The sequence below is a fragment of the Megalobrama amblycephala genome, linkage group LG3 (assembly GCF_018812025.1).
Source record: "Megalobrama amblycephala isolate DHTTF-2021 linkage group LG3, ASM1881202v1, whole genome shotgun sequence".
In the NCBI taxonomy this organism is placed as follows: Eukaryota; Metazoa; Chordata; class Actinopteri; order Cypriniformes; family Xenocyprididae; genus Megalobrama; species Megalobrama amblycephala.
The window spans coordinates 39,952,734-39,973,314 of record NC_063046.1 but is presented as its reverse complement, the minus strand read 5'-3'; the positions used below and the strand labels follow the sequence as shown (position 1 = coordinate 39,973,314).

The 20,581-nt window shown below is 36.1% G+C and overlaps 1 protein-coding gene across 1 annotated transcript in view; it reads left to right on the top strand.

The window, feature by feature from the left end:
* LOC125265256 (Fc receptor-like protein 5) overlaps positions 1-10,996 on the top strand; it is a 33,130-nt gene extending 22,134 nt beyond the window's left edge. The window contains 16 exon segments of the mRNA XM_048185375.1: positions 4,198-4,479; positions 5,634-5,912; positions 6,255-6,605; positions 6,681-6,860; positions 6,863-6,958; positions 7,037-7,300; positions 7,923-8,165; positions 8,271-8,378; positions 8,554-8,634; positions 8,742-8,792; positions 8,871-8,939; positions 9,125-9,354; positions 9,645-9,698; positions 10,197-10,256; positions 10,413-10,487; positions 10,701-10,996. Coding sequence (XP_048041332.1) covers positions 4,198-4,479; positions 5,634-5,912; positions 6,255-6,605; positions 6,681-6,860; positions 6,863-6,958; positions 7,037-7,300; positions 7,923-8,165; positions 8,271-8,378; positions 8,554-8,634; positions 8,742-8,792; positions 8,871-8,939; positions 9,125-9,255 — 2,135 coding nt within the window. The 3' untranslated portion in view covers positions 9,256-9,354; positions 9,645-9,698; positions 10,197-10,256; positions 10,413-10,487; positions 10,701-10,996.
* Positions 10,997-20,581: the final 9,585 nt, after the last annotated feature.

Here is a 20,581-nt window from a genome sequence, read left to right as displayed (position 1 = left end):
TATGCAGCCGACAATTGCATCATCCGGAGGACACATCCTTCGAAATGAGACACATCTCCATGGAAACGGACGCTAAGAAGCAGCGTGTCGTACTTCTCCTTTCAATCTGCAATTTACATCCTTAGTGCAGATTGTCCGCCTAGTGGACAGTTGTGCAATCATTATATTTTTTTTATTACCGATTAAACTATTATATTACTGTGCACACAAATTATATTGTTTTTGATGTTTTCAATAAATTAAAAAAGAAAGACTGACTGAACTAAAAAACAGTCTGTGCTTGCAAAGATAATATGGCTGAATATGGTTTTTAAAATATATTTAGTCTTTTTGCTTGTTGCATTTGTTGATATTTATCATTTTAATAAAAAAGCTAAAAAGCTGAGATTATCCACTTAATTATTCATAAACTTACCTCAGGTCTGTCACATGACCTGTTTAATGCTCTGAACTATAACTAATATTCCCAGGACCCAAAACTTTAGCATTATTCTTTGAAAGCACTGGAATTTCCTTCTCAAATCTAGACTATATTTTTGCTATTCTGTTTCTTGTCACTGGTGGGACCAGCATTTCCCTTTAATTAAAAATAAATTACATAGATTACTGTATAAAACAGAAGAATACTGAAGAATATGGCCAGTAACACCTATAAATGAACTCAACACTGAATCACTGTACACTTACAGATAAACCAAAGCCAATTCTGACTGTAAGTCCCCAGAGTTCAGTGTTCACTGGAGACACAGTTACTCTCAGCTGTGACATGGGACAGTCAACTGGATGGACATTTCTCTGGAGGAAAGACTCAAACCCTGAATTCACTGGTCATTCAACTATATCAGTCAGTTCTGTGAGAGTCTCTGATGGAGAAACATACCAGTGCAGAGCAGAACGAGGAAACTACTACACAGAGCTCAGTGATAAAATTAAGATAACAGTGAGAGGTAAGTGCTCTTTCACTTTGTAGATTTTTCAATGAAAGTTAATGTTGAGTTTTAAAAAAAATCAAATATGAAGTGTGTTGTTTGCTCTTTTCATAGATAGACCCAAACCTGTAGTGCGTGTTCAGCCTGATGTTCGTGTGTTCAGAGGAGAGACGGTCACTTTCACATGTGACATACAGGAGACAGGAGACTGGAGGTACAGCTGGTATAAAGATCATTACAGCAGAGGACAAGACCAGATCTATAACAGCAGAGGACAAGACCAGCTCTATAAAATCACATCTGTGGATCAGTCTCATACTGGTGTGTACAGCTGTATAGGAACCCAGACTGAAGCCCCACAGTACTCACAGTTCAGTGACAGAGTTACACTGACAGTATCAGGTGAGTTTGTTCATCTTTTCATTACATTGCTTTAACCCAAAGACACTGAGTAGAAAATGAGGCAAATTTTAGCATACTTTACTTACACCTATCATAGTCAGATTATGTTATAGTTAAGCATCTGCAAACAGCTGTGAGTGACAGAGAACACAAGGCTGATTAGGATCCCAGATCCTTCAGAGTACATCATCTATATCCTCCACACACGTTCAGTTCATTCCAGTGATCTACTTCCCTTCAGATGATCTGCAGATGAATGAAACCATCAGTGGGAGACTTGATCACCTCAGTCAGAACGAGTCAGGATAGAAATTATATTATGGAGCCACAATTTATCTGTTGTGGAGTGTTGTCGAAGCAGGTATTGACTAGTCGTCAATACCTTTACTAGTGGAAATATAGACAGTTTATACAGAATCTACAAGATTTTAATGTTTTCAGCAGAATTTCCATTAGTTGATATAAACAAAATATGAACACATTTATGTTTCTTCTATTTCAGATTCACCCAAAGTTTCGTATCCAGATAATTGAGTAAAGGTATTTAAATGGCATTAAATTTGACTGGTTTTACTAAATTCGCTGGAAATTAACTTCTCAACTCCTCTCGTCACTTATGAGCATTTCCCGGTATCCCCTGAAACGTCATTATCTCTGCTCTACAAATATGGTGTTACACGTTGTATAGAACCAATCAAAAAGCTTAGAAATGTAAACATACTGACCTAAACGATGATTTTTAACAATGGGAAGCCTCGTTTCGACTGACAGGCACGCGATCGGTCCAGCCATCCTCCTGTCAGACTAGCGCGCCTTATAAAATAAAACTCCCATTTGCGTGTCTCTCTTAAAAGCCAATAAAAATTCAATCCATATAGGTAGCACAAAAATTCTTTTTGCATACAAAACCAAAGACTTTAAACTTTAATATCAAGCCTCCAACATCCTTCTGTTGTGTTGTTTTCACCCTCTAATGAGTCTGAGTAATATGCGTTTACAACAAAAATAGCACAGCAGCTAACTGAATACAAGTATGTATATTTCACATGCTCATAACTTCATGAAAAATGCACAGATCATAAAAATCGCACATCAATATTTAATGCAGATTCTCAAGATTAAAATGAATCCAAAAATCAATATAATATATTGCGTTGATCACAAGATATTACTCACGGAATGATTTAACATACTTGGCTAAAAACATGTCTATCATCTCTCCTGGATGCAGTGTGTATCCAATGTTCCCGGACCCATCCATGTTCGTTTTCCAACGTGGAATAACACATAATAGATATCATTTTAAAGCTTAGAATCTCATCTCTTTAATGCATCTAACCATTTTGAAAAACTCCTAACGAGTGCTGAGAAGCTCCTCTAAACCGGAGTTTACCGCCCGTTGGCGCCACCTGGCTGCGGAAAAAATGAACAACAATTTTTCAAACTATTCTTTATAATATCACCACGAAATTTGAACCAGATGCAGCTCACATATAGGAGAGCATCACCAAAAAGAATTTTTTAGCGATCTTATTGTGTTCCTGAGTTTTTCCATGTCAAATAAAAAAAGAAAAATTATTTATCTGATCAGGTTTGTCAGCAAGATACTGTCCAAATGTAATGTAGATCAAATGATACCTACCTTTAGACTGAGAGTTTTGGATGGAAGAAAAAAAAAAAAAAAAAAAAAAAAACCAAACTCAGGTCTTAAAGGGTTAATTCAATAAATACTTTAAAATAATTTGAGCTCAGCCTGGTTTAATAGCTTTATATATATATATATATATAAATGTCTTTGGTCAAATTAAGCTGTAAAATAAATAGTTTATCCCTTTAAATGCAATGGATTTTGAAAGTTGAACATCATTGTCCAGGTTTTCATGAAAAAGAGGGCAGACGACCATAATTAAAATGGGTATATCTTTAAAACCATTCAAGGTATGACTTTGACTGAACATTTTAAAGCTTATTGTCTCATCTTTCATTGATACCAAAATTCAATTTTGAAATTTGGGTCACTGTGGTTTTGTGGATCAGGTCAATTTATGTTTCTTCAAATTTACCCATATTGTACTGCTTACTGAAGACAGTCAATTCAGCATATTATACTGTATTATACCTATCTCTTAATAGTATGTTAAACAGATCATATTATGCCACAATGATTCAAACTGTCACATGACCTCATCACATTACAAGTTTAATTTGGCACTATTTTTTACTGTCTTAAATTATATAAATATTGTACAACCTGCAGTTGTGTGAATACAAAAGAATAAACATGCAGACTAGAAATTAATATCAGTGTTTCATTTTTATTTATTTATTTATTTTTACCAATAATTACAAGCATTTTTGATGTACTTAAAACAAAAATGAAACGTCTTGCATAGAAAACAGAAGTTTTGTCTTCATTATGTACTCATTGAAGCTCCAACAGCAATATTATTTTGCTGATAATTTCAGCCTTGTGTGTGATATATTTTTAGAAGTGTTTTAAGAGAAATGTCAGGTTCAAGTCTGAAAAACTTCATTAATGATCTGCAGCTGAATGAAACGGTCAGAGGGAGACATGATCATCTCAGTCAGAACAATGTCAGGATAGAAATGTTATGGACCCACAGTTTATCTGTTGTTGAGTGTCATCGAAGCAGTTTTTCAGACTAGAATACTGAGGACGTGACGGAGCCGGAGCCTCCTCAAAACACATGAGAAAACTAATGACAGTACAAAAGCAACCAGAATATATGATATTAAATATGAGATAAAATAATGTATAAACTACATTGTTTTGTAAAACATTTACAGAATAGTTTTCCCTGAAAGAGCTGTTTGATTCACTTTATGTTTTTGTCTTTCTTCACAGATTTACCCACACCTACACTGACTGTGACTCCAGACAGATCTGTATTCACTGGAGAGAGAGTCAATCTGAAGTGTGTGATAAACTCTGATCACAGTGACTGGAGATATGAGTGGAATAAAGACAGTTCAATGTTACAGGCATCTGAGCGTTACACTGTAAACAGAGACACTCTCAGTATTGTTGAAGCTGTAGTGTCTGATCAGGGTCAGTACACGTGTAAAGGACACATAGATGAAAGATCAGTTTCATCACAATCAAGCTCTGTTTCTCTCTCTGTGAAGGGTGAGTTTAACATCACTGTGCTCATAAACTCTCTCTACATGATCATGATCACAGCCAATCAAGAGTCTTTTTTTCATTCACACTGATGATAAAAAAATGCTTCAGCTTTAAAATGCATTTTTTACTTGAAGTGTGACCTTAAAAATACAACATTCATGGCAAGAGTTCTGATAAAACAGAGACATGACACAACAGCTAAATCCGTCTCACACATGTGAACACAGACCTGAACAACAACAGAAATGTGTTAATGGCTGCTCATTACACTTTAATTCTATCCATTCAATAACATTAAAGTTTTTTTTAATAAACATAAAACATCTTTCCATTCCATTTTTTTGCTGCTCGCACTTTAAGAATCTGTGAGTCTTTATACAAATGCAGCTTTGCTTTGCTTTTCAGGCGATCTTGTCATCATTTTGTACCTGATTATGGTTTACAGTTCATCAAACATTAGATTTAAGATTTATTTTATCAGACACAATGACAATTCAGTCATCATTTAATCACCTTCATTCTTCACTAGAACAAAATGTTGTTGCTGTTGTTTTGCTTGTTTTTGTTTTTTTAGCTATGTGTTGATCGCTATTATAATGAAGGAAATGGTCAAAAATGGCTCAAAAAGAAGAGTATTTTAGTCTAAATCACATCAGAAAGTCCTTATTAACTTGGTGATGGTCACGAGTAACTAGTTCTGAGCAAAACCAAAACATTACTGTCCAGAGACAAAATTACATATTGATTCACAGAGACGAATATCTGCTAAAACAATATGGCTGTCGCTGTCAAAACTCTGCACTTTGTACGTGACCAGAAACATACATTGTAGCTCAGACACAGAAAGTTCAGACTGTCCAGTTATTTCACAGCAGACATACAGGATCATTTTACTGAGTATTACAGAGGAAAAGAAATTCATTCTTATAGTCTAGATATGAATGTAAATATTTTATTTAGTTTTTACTTTTTACTAATAATTACAAACATTTTTAATGTAGTTCATATTTAGATCTGTTTACTGCTATAATCTAAAATCTGTATTTCAACACTTAGTCTCTTCTGTATCCACTGTTGCAGATAAATACTCAATGATTTGTCAAACACAAGTGAACTCTGACTCTTGAGGATCTGAATCTGTTCTTGTTCTCCTGCAGATCTAAACCCAAAGCCTGAACTCACATCAGATCCTGCAGGAGCTGCACTGACAGGAAACACAGTGACTTTGACCTGTCGCATGGATCCGTCCACTGGATACTGGGACTTTTACTGGTACAAACACACACTGAACCCTGAGACAGAGAAGACAGAAACAAACTCCTACAGACTGAAGATTGATTCAGTGTCTGATGGAGGCCATTACTGGTGTAGAGCTGGAAGAGGGAAACCAGTCTATTACACAAACTACAGTGATGCACTGTGGGTCAATGTTACAGGTGAGAGAGAATATGTGATTCAACATACAGATCAGAGACAATATCTACAGAACGTCTAAAACTTCAAATAAATGAGCGTTTCCACTACGAAAGCAATCCGGTCGAATGTGTTTTTCGACTGCCTCTGGAAGTGGTCGAAAGTGGACAAGCGCAAAGCATTTTGACACCCCGTTTGCTCCTGTATTTAGCGTCATCTCCTTGTGATCCAATCGACCAAAACACATTTTAATACCAGGTGGAAACAAGGCCAGAGAGAATAGTGTGATGCAACATACAGATCAGAGACAATATCTGCAGAACGTCTAAAACTTTAAATAAATGTAATAATCTGTGTTTGCACAGAGAGTCCTAAAGCTGTGCTGACGGTACGAACTGATGAACGAGTGTTCAGAGGAGAAACAGTCACTCTCAGATGTGATATAAAGTGTGGAGGAAAAACTGAGTGGACATACAGATGGGAAATAGAGGGAACCAACAACTTGAATATAAACTCTGCCAACCGATGTACAAAACAAGAGTGCTGCACCAGTGGAGTCAATAAACAGAAACACAGAGATGCTGTCAGTCTGTGCTCAACACAAGAGTTGAACATCAGCAGTGTTGATCACTTTCACAGTGGTAAATACACCTGTACAGGACAGATAAACACTCAGATCTCTCAGCGCAGTGATGCTGTTACACTGACTTTATCAGGTGAGTTTGTGTTTGTTGTGATCAGCTTCTCCATCAGTGTCTCTATGGCTCTGTAACTCATGATGTTTTGTTCAGATGAAGCTCAGGCAGCAGTGCGAGTGTCTCCACAGCCGTGGCTGACTGAAGGAGAATCAGTGACTCTGATCTGTGAGGTTTCAGGCTCCTCTACAGGCTGGACGTTCAGCTGGTTCAGAGATCATGATCTTCTGTCAGACAGCAGCAGAGGAGCTGGAGGATCTTACACTCTCAGTCCTGCTGTCTACAGCACACAGGAGTTTATACGTGCAGAGCAGAGAGAGGACGACCAGCCTATTACACACCACACAGCAGCACACAGCCACTGTGGGTCACTGGTGAGTCTTTGAGCTCATCCATATTTGTATTTCATTGCAGTCTGCTGACAGTTTTGAATGAGATTTTCCTCTTTTCAGATGTTTCTTCTTCAGTGTCTCTGGTCATCAATCCCAGCAGAAGTCAACACTTCTCATCTGACTCTCTCTCTCTGAGCTGTGAGGATCAGAGTAACTCTGCTGGATGGACAGTGAGAAGATACACAGACAAAGACACAAAAACTTGTTCAACACAAACAGGATCTGCATGTGAAATCGAGTCTCTCAGCACATTTGACACTGGAGTGTACTGGTGTCAGTCTGAATCTGGAGAGAAACGTCATCCTCGAAACATCACTGTACATGGTGAGTCCTCTTTCTAGTCACATCATTTACTAATGTAATAATCTAAATTCTAATTACAGTTTACACACATTTTCCACTAATTGTTTTCTGTACAACTGATCACAGACTGACTTCTGCACAATTATTTAAATGAGTTTTTCCACATAATCTATTATTATTATTATTATTATTATTATTATGTTAGATAAGCATGCCACTAAATAGTACATAAAAGCAAAGCAAAATGTGATTGGTCAATTTTCATGTTCATCAGGCAGTCTCTTCCAATATAAATTGGCAGATTAAGCTGCAAAATGGATCTGATTTTATGCCTGTGGTTAAAAATCTGACAACACTCTCATGGCAATTTGTAACTATTTTATATTTTGGAAGATTGGTGGCTATAATAATGCGTATCTTATTTGTGTTTTTACGATCTTCTTGTGCCCCACTGATGCAGGAGTAGACCTTCATTGTTTGCTTTTTTCTAAAAATTTGCACATTTCCTTACAAAATATTGTATGACTTTAAAAGTGCAGGAAGCATAAAGTACAATGCAATTAATAATATTAGTATTTTGCTAATGTATTGTTTTGCTATCCTCACTATTTACAGTATTAACATACATTTCTTGTGTTTGTAGATGGTGAAGTGATTCTGGTGAGTTCTGTTGATCCTGTGATTGAGGGAGAGACTCTGACTCTACACTGTTTACATCGATTAAACTCCTCGATCCTCAGCGCTGATTTCTATAAAGACGGATCACTGGTCCAGAATCAGACAACAGGAGAGATGAGCATCACTACTGTCTCAAAGTCACATGAGGGTTTCTACTATTGTAAAACAGAGAGAGGACAGTCACTCCACAGCTGGATCTCAGTCAGAGGTCTCTGAATAATCAGTGATTTATATACTTTTGTAATATTATCATACAGTATCATATTTTTCACTCACTAATAGATCTGTGTGTTTGTCATATTCTCCTCAACAGCTCCTCAATCATCTTATCTTCTGGTCATTGGTGTGTCCGTAGGATTGAGTTTTTTCTTGTTGTTCCTCGTCTCACTGGTTCTCCTGTGGAGACACAAAAACAACAAAGGTTTGGAGCAGTTCATGTTATGAATAACTAAACCACATGAACAGCAACAAATGGAAGATACAGTTTCTGAATCACTGCATGTTTATTAACAAAATGAGCATTTAATGCATGTAAACAAAATATGTGAGTGAAAATAGTCTTTAAGTGACCCTAATGATCTTTGTCTCTATTATAGATCAGCACCGTAACACTCAACAGATATCAGACTCAAATCGATCTGGAGAATCTCATGTGGAAAACTCTCCTCTGCAGCCTGGTCAGACTCAATAACAAATCATTTACATTTATTTATTAATATTTTTTCCCTTTAGGATTGCCTTGCTTTTCATCCTTCTTCTCAAATACTTGTTTGCTGTCCTGCAGGTTCTGATCACATTTATGATGACGTGACTGCAGTGAATAGTGGAGATAAAGGTTGAGTCTTAAAACTTATTATAAAAAAATCTACATGTATCATAAAAAATAATGAAATCCTTGATTGACTCTTTGCAGATCCAGTGCCATCTTCAAACATTACATATTCAGTGGTCACTGTTATGAAAAAAAGATCCGTGGATAAAGGTTTTGTAACTCTTCACAAAAAATTCCTTACGTTTTACTTAATATTCTAAGTAATACAACGTAACTGAGTCAATGTAAAAAGATAACTCAAAAAATTAAGTTAAGAGAATAAATCTGTATCTGTCTGTATTTATATTGCATAAAATATAAATAGATATTTTCAGGAATTTACTATTTTTTTCCAGACAATACTACGGCAGAGTCAAATAATGTGATGTACTCAGAAGTCGGAACAAAAGTAAAGAAGTTCAAAAGCAAAGGTGAGATCCTGTTTTTCTTGAAGTACAATATTTCCAGCATGTTCTGCATAATCTGATTGATTTTCTGTTCTGTATTAGATATTATACTGCAGGACCTAGTGATTTGACTTATGCACAGATCAATGTACAGGACAAAAAGAAAAGCAAGGGCAAAGGTAAACACACAACAAACTGCATCTAAACACAACTGTCTGAATGAATCGTCACATTTAACTAGATATAATATATAATGCTTCTATAATATCAGGAAACCTTTTTACAATCATAAACAGAATTGATAAAGCCAACTTCAGTTTGGAAATGTAACAACAGCCACAACAATCTCATCTGTCTGTGTTTACTGAAATGACTAAAAAACAGAGCATTTCAAAATGAATATCGGAGATGATCAAAACAGACCTGTACTGAGAGTCAGATAATCAAGCTGCTGTTTTTCCTATGACAGGCGCTGGACTTGCTGATGTTTTGATTGAAATGAAATCTAAGGAGAAACAAAGAGGTAAATAAAGAGATGCTCTGAAATATATAGCAGATTACAGATCATATGAAAATAAAATTTTGGAAAATAATATACAATATTTTAACAGAACCTGATAATACATTTTCATTGTGGTTTGAGAGTTCCTGTTCTCTCTTCATATTATTATCAGGGTAACACTTTATTTTGATGGTCCCCTTTAGACATTTTTTTGAATATAAGAACTTTGCAACTACATGTCAACAAAGTTTCATTAGAATATTAGTAGACTGTCTGCTTAACATCTGCTAAGACTTTATTTTGATGATCCCCCAACAGACATTCTACTAATCTACTAATGGTCTACTAATACTCTAATGAAACTTAGTTGACATATAGGTGCAATGGTTACATATGGTCAACAGAATATCTAAAGGCGACCATCAACATAAAGTGTAACCATTATCAGTTATTAGTGTAGTTGCAGATGTATAGCGTTCTGTTCATTCGCTCTGTTTCTGTTCTGTTGTTTACTATCAGGGAAGAGCAGCGAGTCTGGAGACTCTTTTTACTCTGAATTGAAGCACAACACAGATAAAGGTGAGAGAAACACAAAGTCAAACATCATCACAGTTAAGGTCAAAACATTAACCTTGACTATTACACATCAACAGATCAGAATGATTAAGAAAGTCATGTGGCTCATTGAGAAAGTGTGAAAATCTTGCATTTTATCATGACATTTGTGTTCTTCAGGTGCTGATCCTGAAGTCGGTGATGCAACTTATGCTCAAGTTTTTAAGAAGAAAGTTCACAAAAAGAATAAAACACGTAAGAATTTTGTTACAACTGTACAATAATTTTACAATAACTGACAATTAGTTCACAATTTGCACTTTCATCTAGAATGTAAATCTGCTTTAAGTGATTCAGTTCAGTTATTTGTGAGGATCAGCGGTTCTTCATGATCTTAAAACGTAATAATATATAAATTAATATCCACATTACCTGAATAATTAATTAAACATGATTCTCTTTTTAAAGGTCCCTGAGATCATTGAAGGGAACAGATGCCAGAAGAGAAACACCAGCAGAAGAAATTAATCTGAGTCAAATGCTTATGTACATGCTAGAATGAAAGAGATTTGCACTATATTATCTGTACACATATTGTGTAAACAATTAAATCTAATATATAGTAAAACATTTTCTAGTGAGCATTTATGTTTAACATGTTACCTGTCTTATCAGAGCCTGTGTTTTTTCCAAGACAAGATGATTTTTCTTACAGCATATATATTGTTTTCTTTCTTTTATGTTTTTTTTTTTTTTTTTTATGCTGCAATTAATGAAGTGTGAGATTTCTATTTAATAAATAAAAACATAACATTATCTTTGCATGAGTTTTCCATGTTTCAGTTTGTTAACCTAAGGTCATAAGGGTTTAAAATTGTATTTACATTGTTGTTATTCTTACGAACAAAAGTAATGACCATATTTTGAACAGTTCAGTTCAGGTCAAGGGTGTTTTAGTGTATTTTGTGATTTTCCAATGCTGTGACTAATCTGACCGACAAAGGGAAAATACAGTAATGAATATGAAAACTGTTAGCAATCAAAATTGATTGAAATCTATATGAGAAAACAATGAGTTAACACATGAAGGCCATTTCACATATTTGAGATTAACTTCTGGTGTCAGTCCAGCGAATCGTGCAGGGGCTTCACGAAGGGGCAACATGGTGGAATAGGGTGCATAGTAAGGCAGCATATTTCAGCTGCCATTAAACTTTGTCAAAGGACATCTAAATTTAAAGGATCCTTTGAGGGCAGCCTAGGTTTTGCGTCCTTCATTCAGCTCATTTTGAAGGATGCATCAAGTTTATCCGTTTCGTCCTTAAAGGGTTAGTTCACCCAAAAATGTCTGTCATTTATTACTTACCCTCATGTCGTTTCACATCCGTAAGACCTTCGTTAATCTTCAGAACACAAATTAAGATATTTTAGTTGAAATCCGATGGCTCAGTGAGACCTCCATAGGGAGCAATGTCACTTCCTCTGTCAAGATCCCATAAAGGTACTGAAAACATATTTAAATCATGTGAGTACAGTGGCTCAATATTAATATTATAAAGCGACGAGAATACTTTTGGTGCGGCAAAAAAACAAAATAATGACTTATTTAGTGATGGCTGATTTCAAAACACTGCTTCATGAAGCATCGGAGCATTGTGAATCTGTGTGTCGAATCTGCAGTTCGGAGCGCCAAAGTCACGTGATTTCAGCAGTTTGGCGGTTTGACCCGCGATCCGATTCATGATTCGATACGCTGATTCATTTATGCTCTGATGCTTTCTGAAGCAGTGTTTTGAAATCGGTCACCACTAAATAAGTTGTTATTTTGTTTTTTTGCTGCACCAAAAGTATTCTCGTCGCTTTATAATATTAATATTGAGCCACTGTACTCACATGAACTGATTTAAATATGTTTTTAGTACCTTTATGGATCTTGACAGAGGAAGTGACATTGCTCCCTATGGAGGTCTCACGGGGCTATTGGATTTCAACTAAAATATCTTAATTTGTGTTCCAAAGATTAACGAAGGTCTTACGGGTGTGAAACGACATGAGGGTAAGTAATAAATGACAGAATTTTTGGGTGAACTAACCCTTTAAATCACCTACAATCCTTTGCACACATTCCAATTCACCCAAAAAAATGAGTCATCACTGAGCTGATTTCTAGCCATTGGTGTTATTGACTTCTTTAGTCATTTATTTTATTATTTCCAACCTTTGGTTTCTCTTCTGTGCTGTAAGATCGATTTTCCATCAGATTTGACTAGGTGATGTACTTTTATGTCTATTTCCATCTCTGCAGACATTAGATAACGTAAGATCTGCAATATTCTCTCAGAGGTTTTAAAGGTATCAAAACAACACCTCGTATTTCTGTTTTCATTTGTCTTGTAAAAACACATAGGGTACAACAGGGCTAAAGGCACATAAGGGTAAAAGGCGCATTTGACTTTATTCTGTTTTAAACCATTAGATGGCACAAAAATTCAGCTCATCACTTTTGGTGATGCACATGGAAATTTGTCTGATCCTTGAAATCTGGCCATTTGCAGACAGCAAGTTGATTCTCTGTTAAATTGATCTGATATTTAATGTTTTTTAAAATGTTGTTTATTTATGTAGCAAAAGAGAATCAATAAAATTATTGACTGTATTTTGAGACAAAGGTCTTTCCAGATTTGTTCAAGCTAATTAAAGCAACAGTTTTTTAATAGCAGAAGAATAAATAAAAGAAGACTGTTATATTTGGGGTAAAAGGCACCCCTGCTGTTGGGGCTAAGGCACAACAATTAACATGATAATAAATAGCTGTCTGACTTTTTCATTTGTTGACAGATTCAGATGGTAAATATTATATATTAAATTGGGTGTCCACCATATTTATAATGAAACCATCACATTTTAAAAAAAATATGATATTAATCATGTTATTTAATAAAATATATATATTTTTTGTTACTGGCACCCTACTGAAAAGCTGTATCAAATTATTATGGGATCTCATTCAATGCTTTCAGAACCTTTACTTTTTTAAATCATTTTTTCTAATCTTTTATTTTTAAAATTAGCATATTTTAATGACAATATTTAATGAACAAAAAAATAATTTATCAAAATAAATAGAAAATAGTACAAACTTTAAGTGGTTGTTTTCAACACATATTACCTTAGACATTATGCAAAACATATAACTTTAGCTAATGTATTTTAGTAAATATGTTGGTTTTACCCTGTGTGTGGGGCAAAAGGCCCACCTTGCACAAAATCTGTTGCTCCATTAACGTTCAATAAAAACATATATAATTTTCTATAAATCATATAGGAGTAGTAAAAAGCCTATTTTTATTAAGGTGTGACTTTAGCCCCATTGTTCATTTTGACTCTTGCCCTCTCATTGTCTGTTTTTGTTCTTTTTGCTTGTTATCAAAAAAAGCATTTAACAAAAAAAATATTGGAATTTTATATATATACATTCACAAAAAGACAAACATTTTGAAAAAACACTGCCAGAGAAAAACATTTGACTGACTTCCACTTGACAATTAGCCCCGACGTCCATTAATTCACAGATTACCAAGCATTAATTTCATTAGTATTAATGCATAGGTATTAATTCTGATTTGTGTTCCCTATTTGTGTATTTCTCTTAAAAATGGTAAGCAACGTTAACCAGCAGCTGAGAAAATGGATAAAAAGACCAAAAAAGAGCAATCCAGGAGAAATAAGCAACCAAGTTAAAGAATATGAAGCTTTCCACAGCCTTGTAACCTTCACTAAAATCAGCCAATAAAGGGTTTAATATTTCCTAACTTAAACATTGTGTCAAGGTTTCTATACTCTGTAAAACAAGGAACTCCAACCCTGCCCCTGGAGAGCTACCATCCAGCAGAGCTCAGATCCAACACCGATCAAACACACCTGAAGCAGCTAATCATGGTGTTCAGAGCTACTTGAAAATCACAGGCAGGGTTGGAACTGAAGTCTGCAGGAAGGTAGACATCCAGGATCAGGGTTGGAACAGCTGGTGTATAACAATCTTTTAAGTGTCTGATTGTTTAGTATATACTTCTTGAAGCTTGAAAAAACATGCCCAAATTTAAATGTTTATTTCTTCACAGCAGAAGTTGGAGACGGTTCCTCTCCTCATCTGCAGGTAATGGATTCTCAGAACAAAAAAGAGTTTGATGTTTGATAAAATTCTTGACTAAAACAGCATCCTGTCTCTGACACAGCTGCTGCTCTGACTTATTCTTGTTCCCATTGATCCTGAATGGTAGGTAAAAGTACAGCATTTTGTGTGTTGCTGCAGGTTATGAACCCCAAATCTGGACAAGCACAATATGTAATGGTCTGGATTTGTTTCCCTGAGCCTTGCATTGTGTAGGGAGAATGACGGAGGTGAATATATGCTGCACCACTCTGTTCTGGTTTGCTTTTCTTTAAATAAAATACAATCTTTAAAGGAAACTCGTGTCATGTGGATCATTTACAATGTATTATAGGTTACAATATGTATGATGTTTTCTTAGCCTTCAAGAAATGATGGCCAGTCTTGGAATCCAATCCGTTGAATATACCCAGGCTTCAGCACTGTGATGGGTCAGTACTTTGATGGACAGCGAGGAGGAGGCACTGCAAGACAGAGCTCATATAGCACGTGTTCCCTAAATTCGGAAGCCTGTGAGAGAAACCAGACAGGTTTGATTAGTGGACGGCTTTAAATCACAAATTTCAGAGGAAACATCTGGCAAAATTCATGCTGATCTTTTCAGCAGTGAACAATTTAAATATGCCTTGCAAACTTTTTATCTCTTGTTGATGTGTTCATGAGTTGGAATTAACTCTGCAGCTTTTCAACAGTCCTTCTTTTTCCCCTCTCAGGATGCACATGAGTTCCTTGTGACTTTTCTGTCCTGTCGAAAAGAGGAGAGTGAGACTCCGAAGACGTATTGGCCCACATACACTTGCCCTGTAGTTCAAGTGCATAAGCCTGCAACAGGTAATGACATCACACATCCCCACCTGCGCATGCTCATTCAAAAGACGTGTAGCATTGACGTGTTTATGCTCATTCTTTTATTTTAGCTGTGGTTTCCAGAAGAGTTTTACGGAGGAATTCAACTACCTTTCACTGGTCATCCTCCCTCAAGCTTGTCTAACAGACAGCCTGCAGCAGTACTTGAACGTGAGTGTCAGCGCTAAAGTGATTTATATTGTCATGAACATGAGCATGTCATTTCCATCACGTTCTGATTGTCTGACGTCTGATGAATGCCTTGGAGATTCTTGAGGATTTCACACGGTCCTTCATTGTAGGTATTGCTGCTGTTAATCAAACATTTATGGAATGGCCACTGTTCATTATGTGAATGGGTGCATTTACATGCACAATTTTACAGTGATCACTGCAAAATGTTTTAGTTTTCATTGTTTTGCATATTATAATTGCATATTGTAGTGTTTTGTTGTGCATGTCTGTGTACACTGTTTAGATTTGTGCAAGGTGTGTGTTTAGAAGAAAGTGTCTTGCTTTGTTTCTCCTTGATCTCTTTTCCTGTTTTTAATTTCTTGTAGTCACGTACACCTTTAAGGAGTATCTGGTTATTTCCTATAAGAGCCACACTGTTCTATTCATGCCTATAAGGAGTTATTCACTCCTTAATGCTTCTTTGATATGGATGAGACAATACATAAACTTATCTTTCCTTTGTTTTAAATTGGCTTAACACCCTAGACTTTTACTATATAAAAATTACAGCAAGCTCAAATTTTGACTTTGAGTGAATGCCACTTCTCGTGTTTGTGACATACTTGGTCCCCACTATTGGTGCTCTACTCTGCTCTGCATTATATTGATTAAGTATTGGAGGACCATAATTTTCTCTAACAGTATGGAAATTGTATTGCTGACTATTTACAAATGTAGCTACTGGAATTACAGTGTTATTTGAAAGACCTGGAAAGAGATTCAGTAACAGCCTTTACCCAACTTCTCTAATATTCCACTGTTTAGTGTTTGTGTTCTTCAAAGATTGTAGCTAGAAATGCTGTAAAGACTCTGAATTACTCTAAAAGACGGCTTCAGGAAGAAATACTTGTACTTGGCTGCAGCCTGCAGATCGGGGCGGGGCTGCACGTCACCCCACACCACACTCACTCTGGTTGGTTCAATCATTTTTCATTGGCAATGCATACATGGTAGAAAATGTGTTCATAGTTGGTTAAGGTCAGAGCAGTGCATTGATTGATGTGGGAATGTCATCAATCCAGTATAAACTCTAAAAGAGAGGTGGGCTGCACAAATAAGATCTAGCACACTTAATCTAAGAATCTGAGACATTCAGTTGTTTTTTAATTTAACTCGCTATGTCTGTATCATTTAATCGCTGAATTGTTAGCTACTGCAAGTTAAATATTTTAGAATAAATTAGTTAAATTAAAAAATAAACATTTAATGTTACCGTATTTATTGTGAACCAGTTGATTTAAAAGAATCGGTTAAAAAGATTCAGTTGAAATATCATGTTTTCCTATCTAATTTTGGCCGCACCTGAAACTGAAACAGAACTAAAACACTCCTTTATTCAAGGATGTGAATTTATTGCATGCTGTTAAGCTGAATTTATAAAACTGTTTGCTGAAATAACCACAACATTAAACAAGAGAACTGAAATAAAAACATGCTTATCTGTCAGTCAGTTGTGAAAGTTGCATTCATTTAACAACAGACTCGAGATACGTTCTTTCAGAATCATGGCAGGCGCATATAAAAAGATCTCGATTTAGTCTCTATAAAATAATGAGGAACAGATTGTATTTCTGAAATGAAGTCTGATCACTGACAGCAACGTAGTGTTGGCCCAGATGCGGCCTACATCTGGTTCGAATGTAATCCACATGTACCAGATGTGGGCTGGATCTAGGCCACATCTGGATCTGTTGCTGTCTGGCAGGGATGGGCAGTATTTATGATACATGTATTTCAAACACGTATTTCAAATACAAAATAGTATTTTGTCATTTGTATTTAATAGGGTTGATGAAAGTGGCTTTGTATTTTGTATCAAAATACTTTAGTGTTTTGTATTTTTAAAATACTGTAAAAGTCTACATGATGACATCATAAAATTGTAGCCTCTGATTGGTGCCTACTCCGTAGTTTGCCCAGACTTGTTGAGATCAGAACAGAAAATTTATCCATATGTAAGAAGGTGGTCAAGCTAAGAAACATACAGGCTGCCTGATTTACATAATTTTTTTGTATAATTTGCTATAATTTTTAACAGTTCATGTTTTGGTGTTCGTTTTGGTAGCCTAGGCTAAATAGTATATCAATTTACATAATGTTCTTGAAAACTATTATACCGAGCAGCAGCCCCCTATATTTATGATTAACAATCAAATGATTAATTAGTTAGAAGCTAGTTGCCATGAATACAGGTGCCATCAGTTGTCTTCTATGTAGGGAAAACACCCTAGGAAGTAAAATTAGCTCAAATGAAATATTTATAGGGAATTATAAGAGTTGTTTAGATTACGACCGAGCAACTGAGTCGTCCAGCGTTCATTTGCTCGAGCCGTAATAAGCTCTTGTCGCGGATATGAATATCCAACAATCGTGAAAACGCTGATTAAAGCACGGTAACTTTAGATCACAGTTTAAGACATTAAATTTTAGAAACACATAATACAAGACACTTTCTTTTAAAAGCTATAAGAGATTTTATTTATTCTAACACAAACTAATCTAACACAAACTAACACATATACACATACATTCATTCACGCATTGCAGTAAGAAAGGAAATGAGATAGAAAGAGTTTTAAGAGAGATGTGATATGATGAATTCCTAGCAAAATTATGCTCTTCAGAAGATCTGACCTGAACGAACGATAAATCAATAATTTAAATGCACCAGTTCAGTTTTAATCTGGAGGTACTTGCTTGCGTCGACTTTAAATGTGAATATCCCTCGTTGGCGTGTAGAGAAGGGTTTTCCAAGTCAATGATTTGTTGCAGGGTCTTCAAGGTCCGTGTTGTGTTCGGTAGAACCCAATCACGTTTGAGCTTGCTGAAAAATTGAAGGGAAGTCTCTTTGTCGCTGGAGTTAAAGTTGAAGCGGCAGAAGTCGTTGGTTGAACTTTTGCGGCAAAACTTAGAACACAAGACTTTCAGCGGAAAAGAAAATTAAGTAAAAGAAAAGAAAAGTGAGTGAAAGTTGGATGGCTTGAATGAGCGGCTTGTCTGTTCTTCTTGTTACTCCATTGTTCTTGGTACTTGTCTTGACTTCTCTTACCAGAACTAACCCGTTCACTATCTTGCAATATGACAATTTAAACTTAGTTGTTTGCCACACCTCTGAGGAGTCTTGGCCAATCAGACATCGTCCTGTTTCAAAAGGGCTTTTCTCTGCCCCCAATAAAACATAGGTGTTACATCACGTTTCTGCTTCAGCAGAGAGTGCCATTTTAACATAATTTCTATTAAATGGAATACAATACATTTTAAACAGATTTCATTCAAGTCCGGATATAGGAAAGGGGGAAATAATCAAATTAAGTCCAAATAAGGCATACTTTCAGTCAGTCATTCAAGAGCTAACACATTTACATGAATTGTGGGTGTTCTAAAACAAACTGGTTACAAGTAATACTTGTGGACACAATTTGCAAAATGTATGCAGTTAAAAGATATTTGATAAGTCCATTTAAAATTGTTTGGAACAATTTTGATGCAGTTTTAGTTGTAGAATGGTCTTCATTGGTTTTTTGTAAGGTTTTAGTCCCTTATACCCCTTTTCCACCAAGGCAGTTTGAGTGCTGGTTCGGAGCCAGAGCCTAGTTTCAAATCAGTTCTTTGTCTTTCGACACACAAAGCACCAGCTCCGAACCAGGAAAAGTGGTTCGTAAGTAGCACCAAAACATTGCTGGGCTAGAAGTAAGAACCACTTGCATCAGGGGCTGGGGGCGAGGTTACCGTGACCAACAAGAAACTTGTGACCGCCATTTTTGAAATAGCAGCTCGATTGTAATCGCCGTCTATATACAAATTACAGCGAGCCATAGGTTCGCAAAGCCATGAGCATCAACAGTAGTGAAACATCCGCGATTGTTGATAGAAGGCTTGTTCGAGATGCATCGGAGCAGCACAGACCGATTCGGCGGGTGCCGCGGATCCGCGGGAGTGTTTGAAGAGCATACGACTCTTGCTTTTGGATCGTTCTCGCGGTGCTTTGTTGTCATGCGCCGATCGATCTGCGAGAAGCCGACGCATCTCGAACAAGCCTGGTGTGTTTGTGTTTGGCGCTGTGGCGCTAGCTTTGCTGTGAAATATGAAACGTATACAGTGACGTAAGACCTGGATCTGTGCTGGCTCTCTAGCCCGTGGAAAGACAAACCGGTTCTTAGAAGGCTCGTCAGTTGAACCAACTCCGAACTGGCCCTAGCACTGAACTAGCACCCGGTTCGTGCTGGTGGAAAGGGGGTATTAGAGAAACAAATGGGGCCTGCATTGTTTTCTCTGTTTCTTCTGATCTGAAGATCAAAGACTCTTTATCTTCCTGGGTGACCATTTGGTTTGTCACTTCTCCTGCTGTCAGGAGGCATAGGGTGTCATAAAAGCAATCATCATTGGTTTCTCTGTAGACGAGTTGGAGCCGAAATCTCGATTCTGAATTAGAAGTATGTTTTGAAAATCATCTGAATGATTCATTTGTCTGGTTCGTCCATGGTTCCTACATCTAATAAATGACTTGTTTGTCATTGAGTCAGTGTTGCTGATGCAAAGTAGGGCCTTCTTTACCAAACACCAAGTAACTAAATTAGTATACAATTCATTCACAAACATTAAACTGTTGGTTACTTTAAAACTAACCTTCATCTGGGAGATCACATTTGTGAATATTTGATCTGTTAAAGCTACAATATGTAAATATTTTGCTACTATGAGACACTTAATGCACACTTCAGTAAGCTAGATCAATACTAGTCATGGTAAAACATGGTACTCGCGGTAAATCAAGAAAACCAGATTTAAACAAAAAGATTAGTGTTGAGCTTTATAACAATGATTAGTATTCTGTCAATGAATGTATCCAAACAGTTGCTCCCCTGTCTAATAAAACTCATAATATACTAAAGTGTCTTTGTTTCCATGGTTTCTACAAAATAAAAATCGAAATCGAGGGTAAAGCAGTTTGTGTCCTGGTTAAAATTGCTTATTCCTCTGGAATTAAACATTCTTGGAAACATTTGGGATAATGTAAGTACAAAAGTCAACAAAATATATAACATTGTTCTAGTGGTTTTTGGATATTTTAATCCAAAAATCCTACATATTTTGCCTT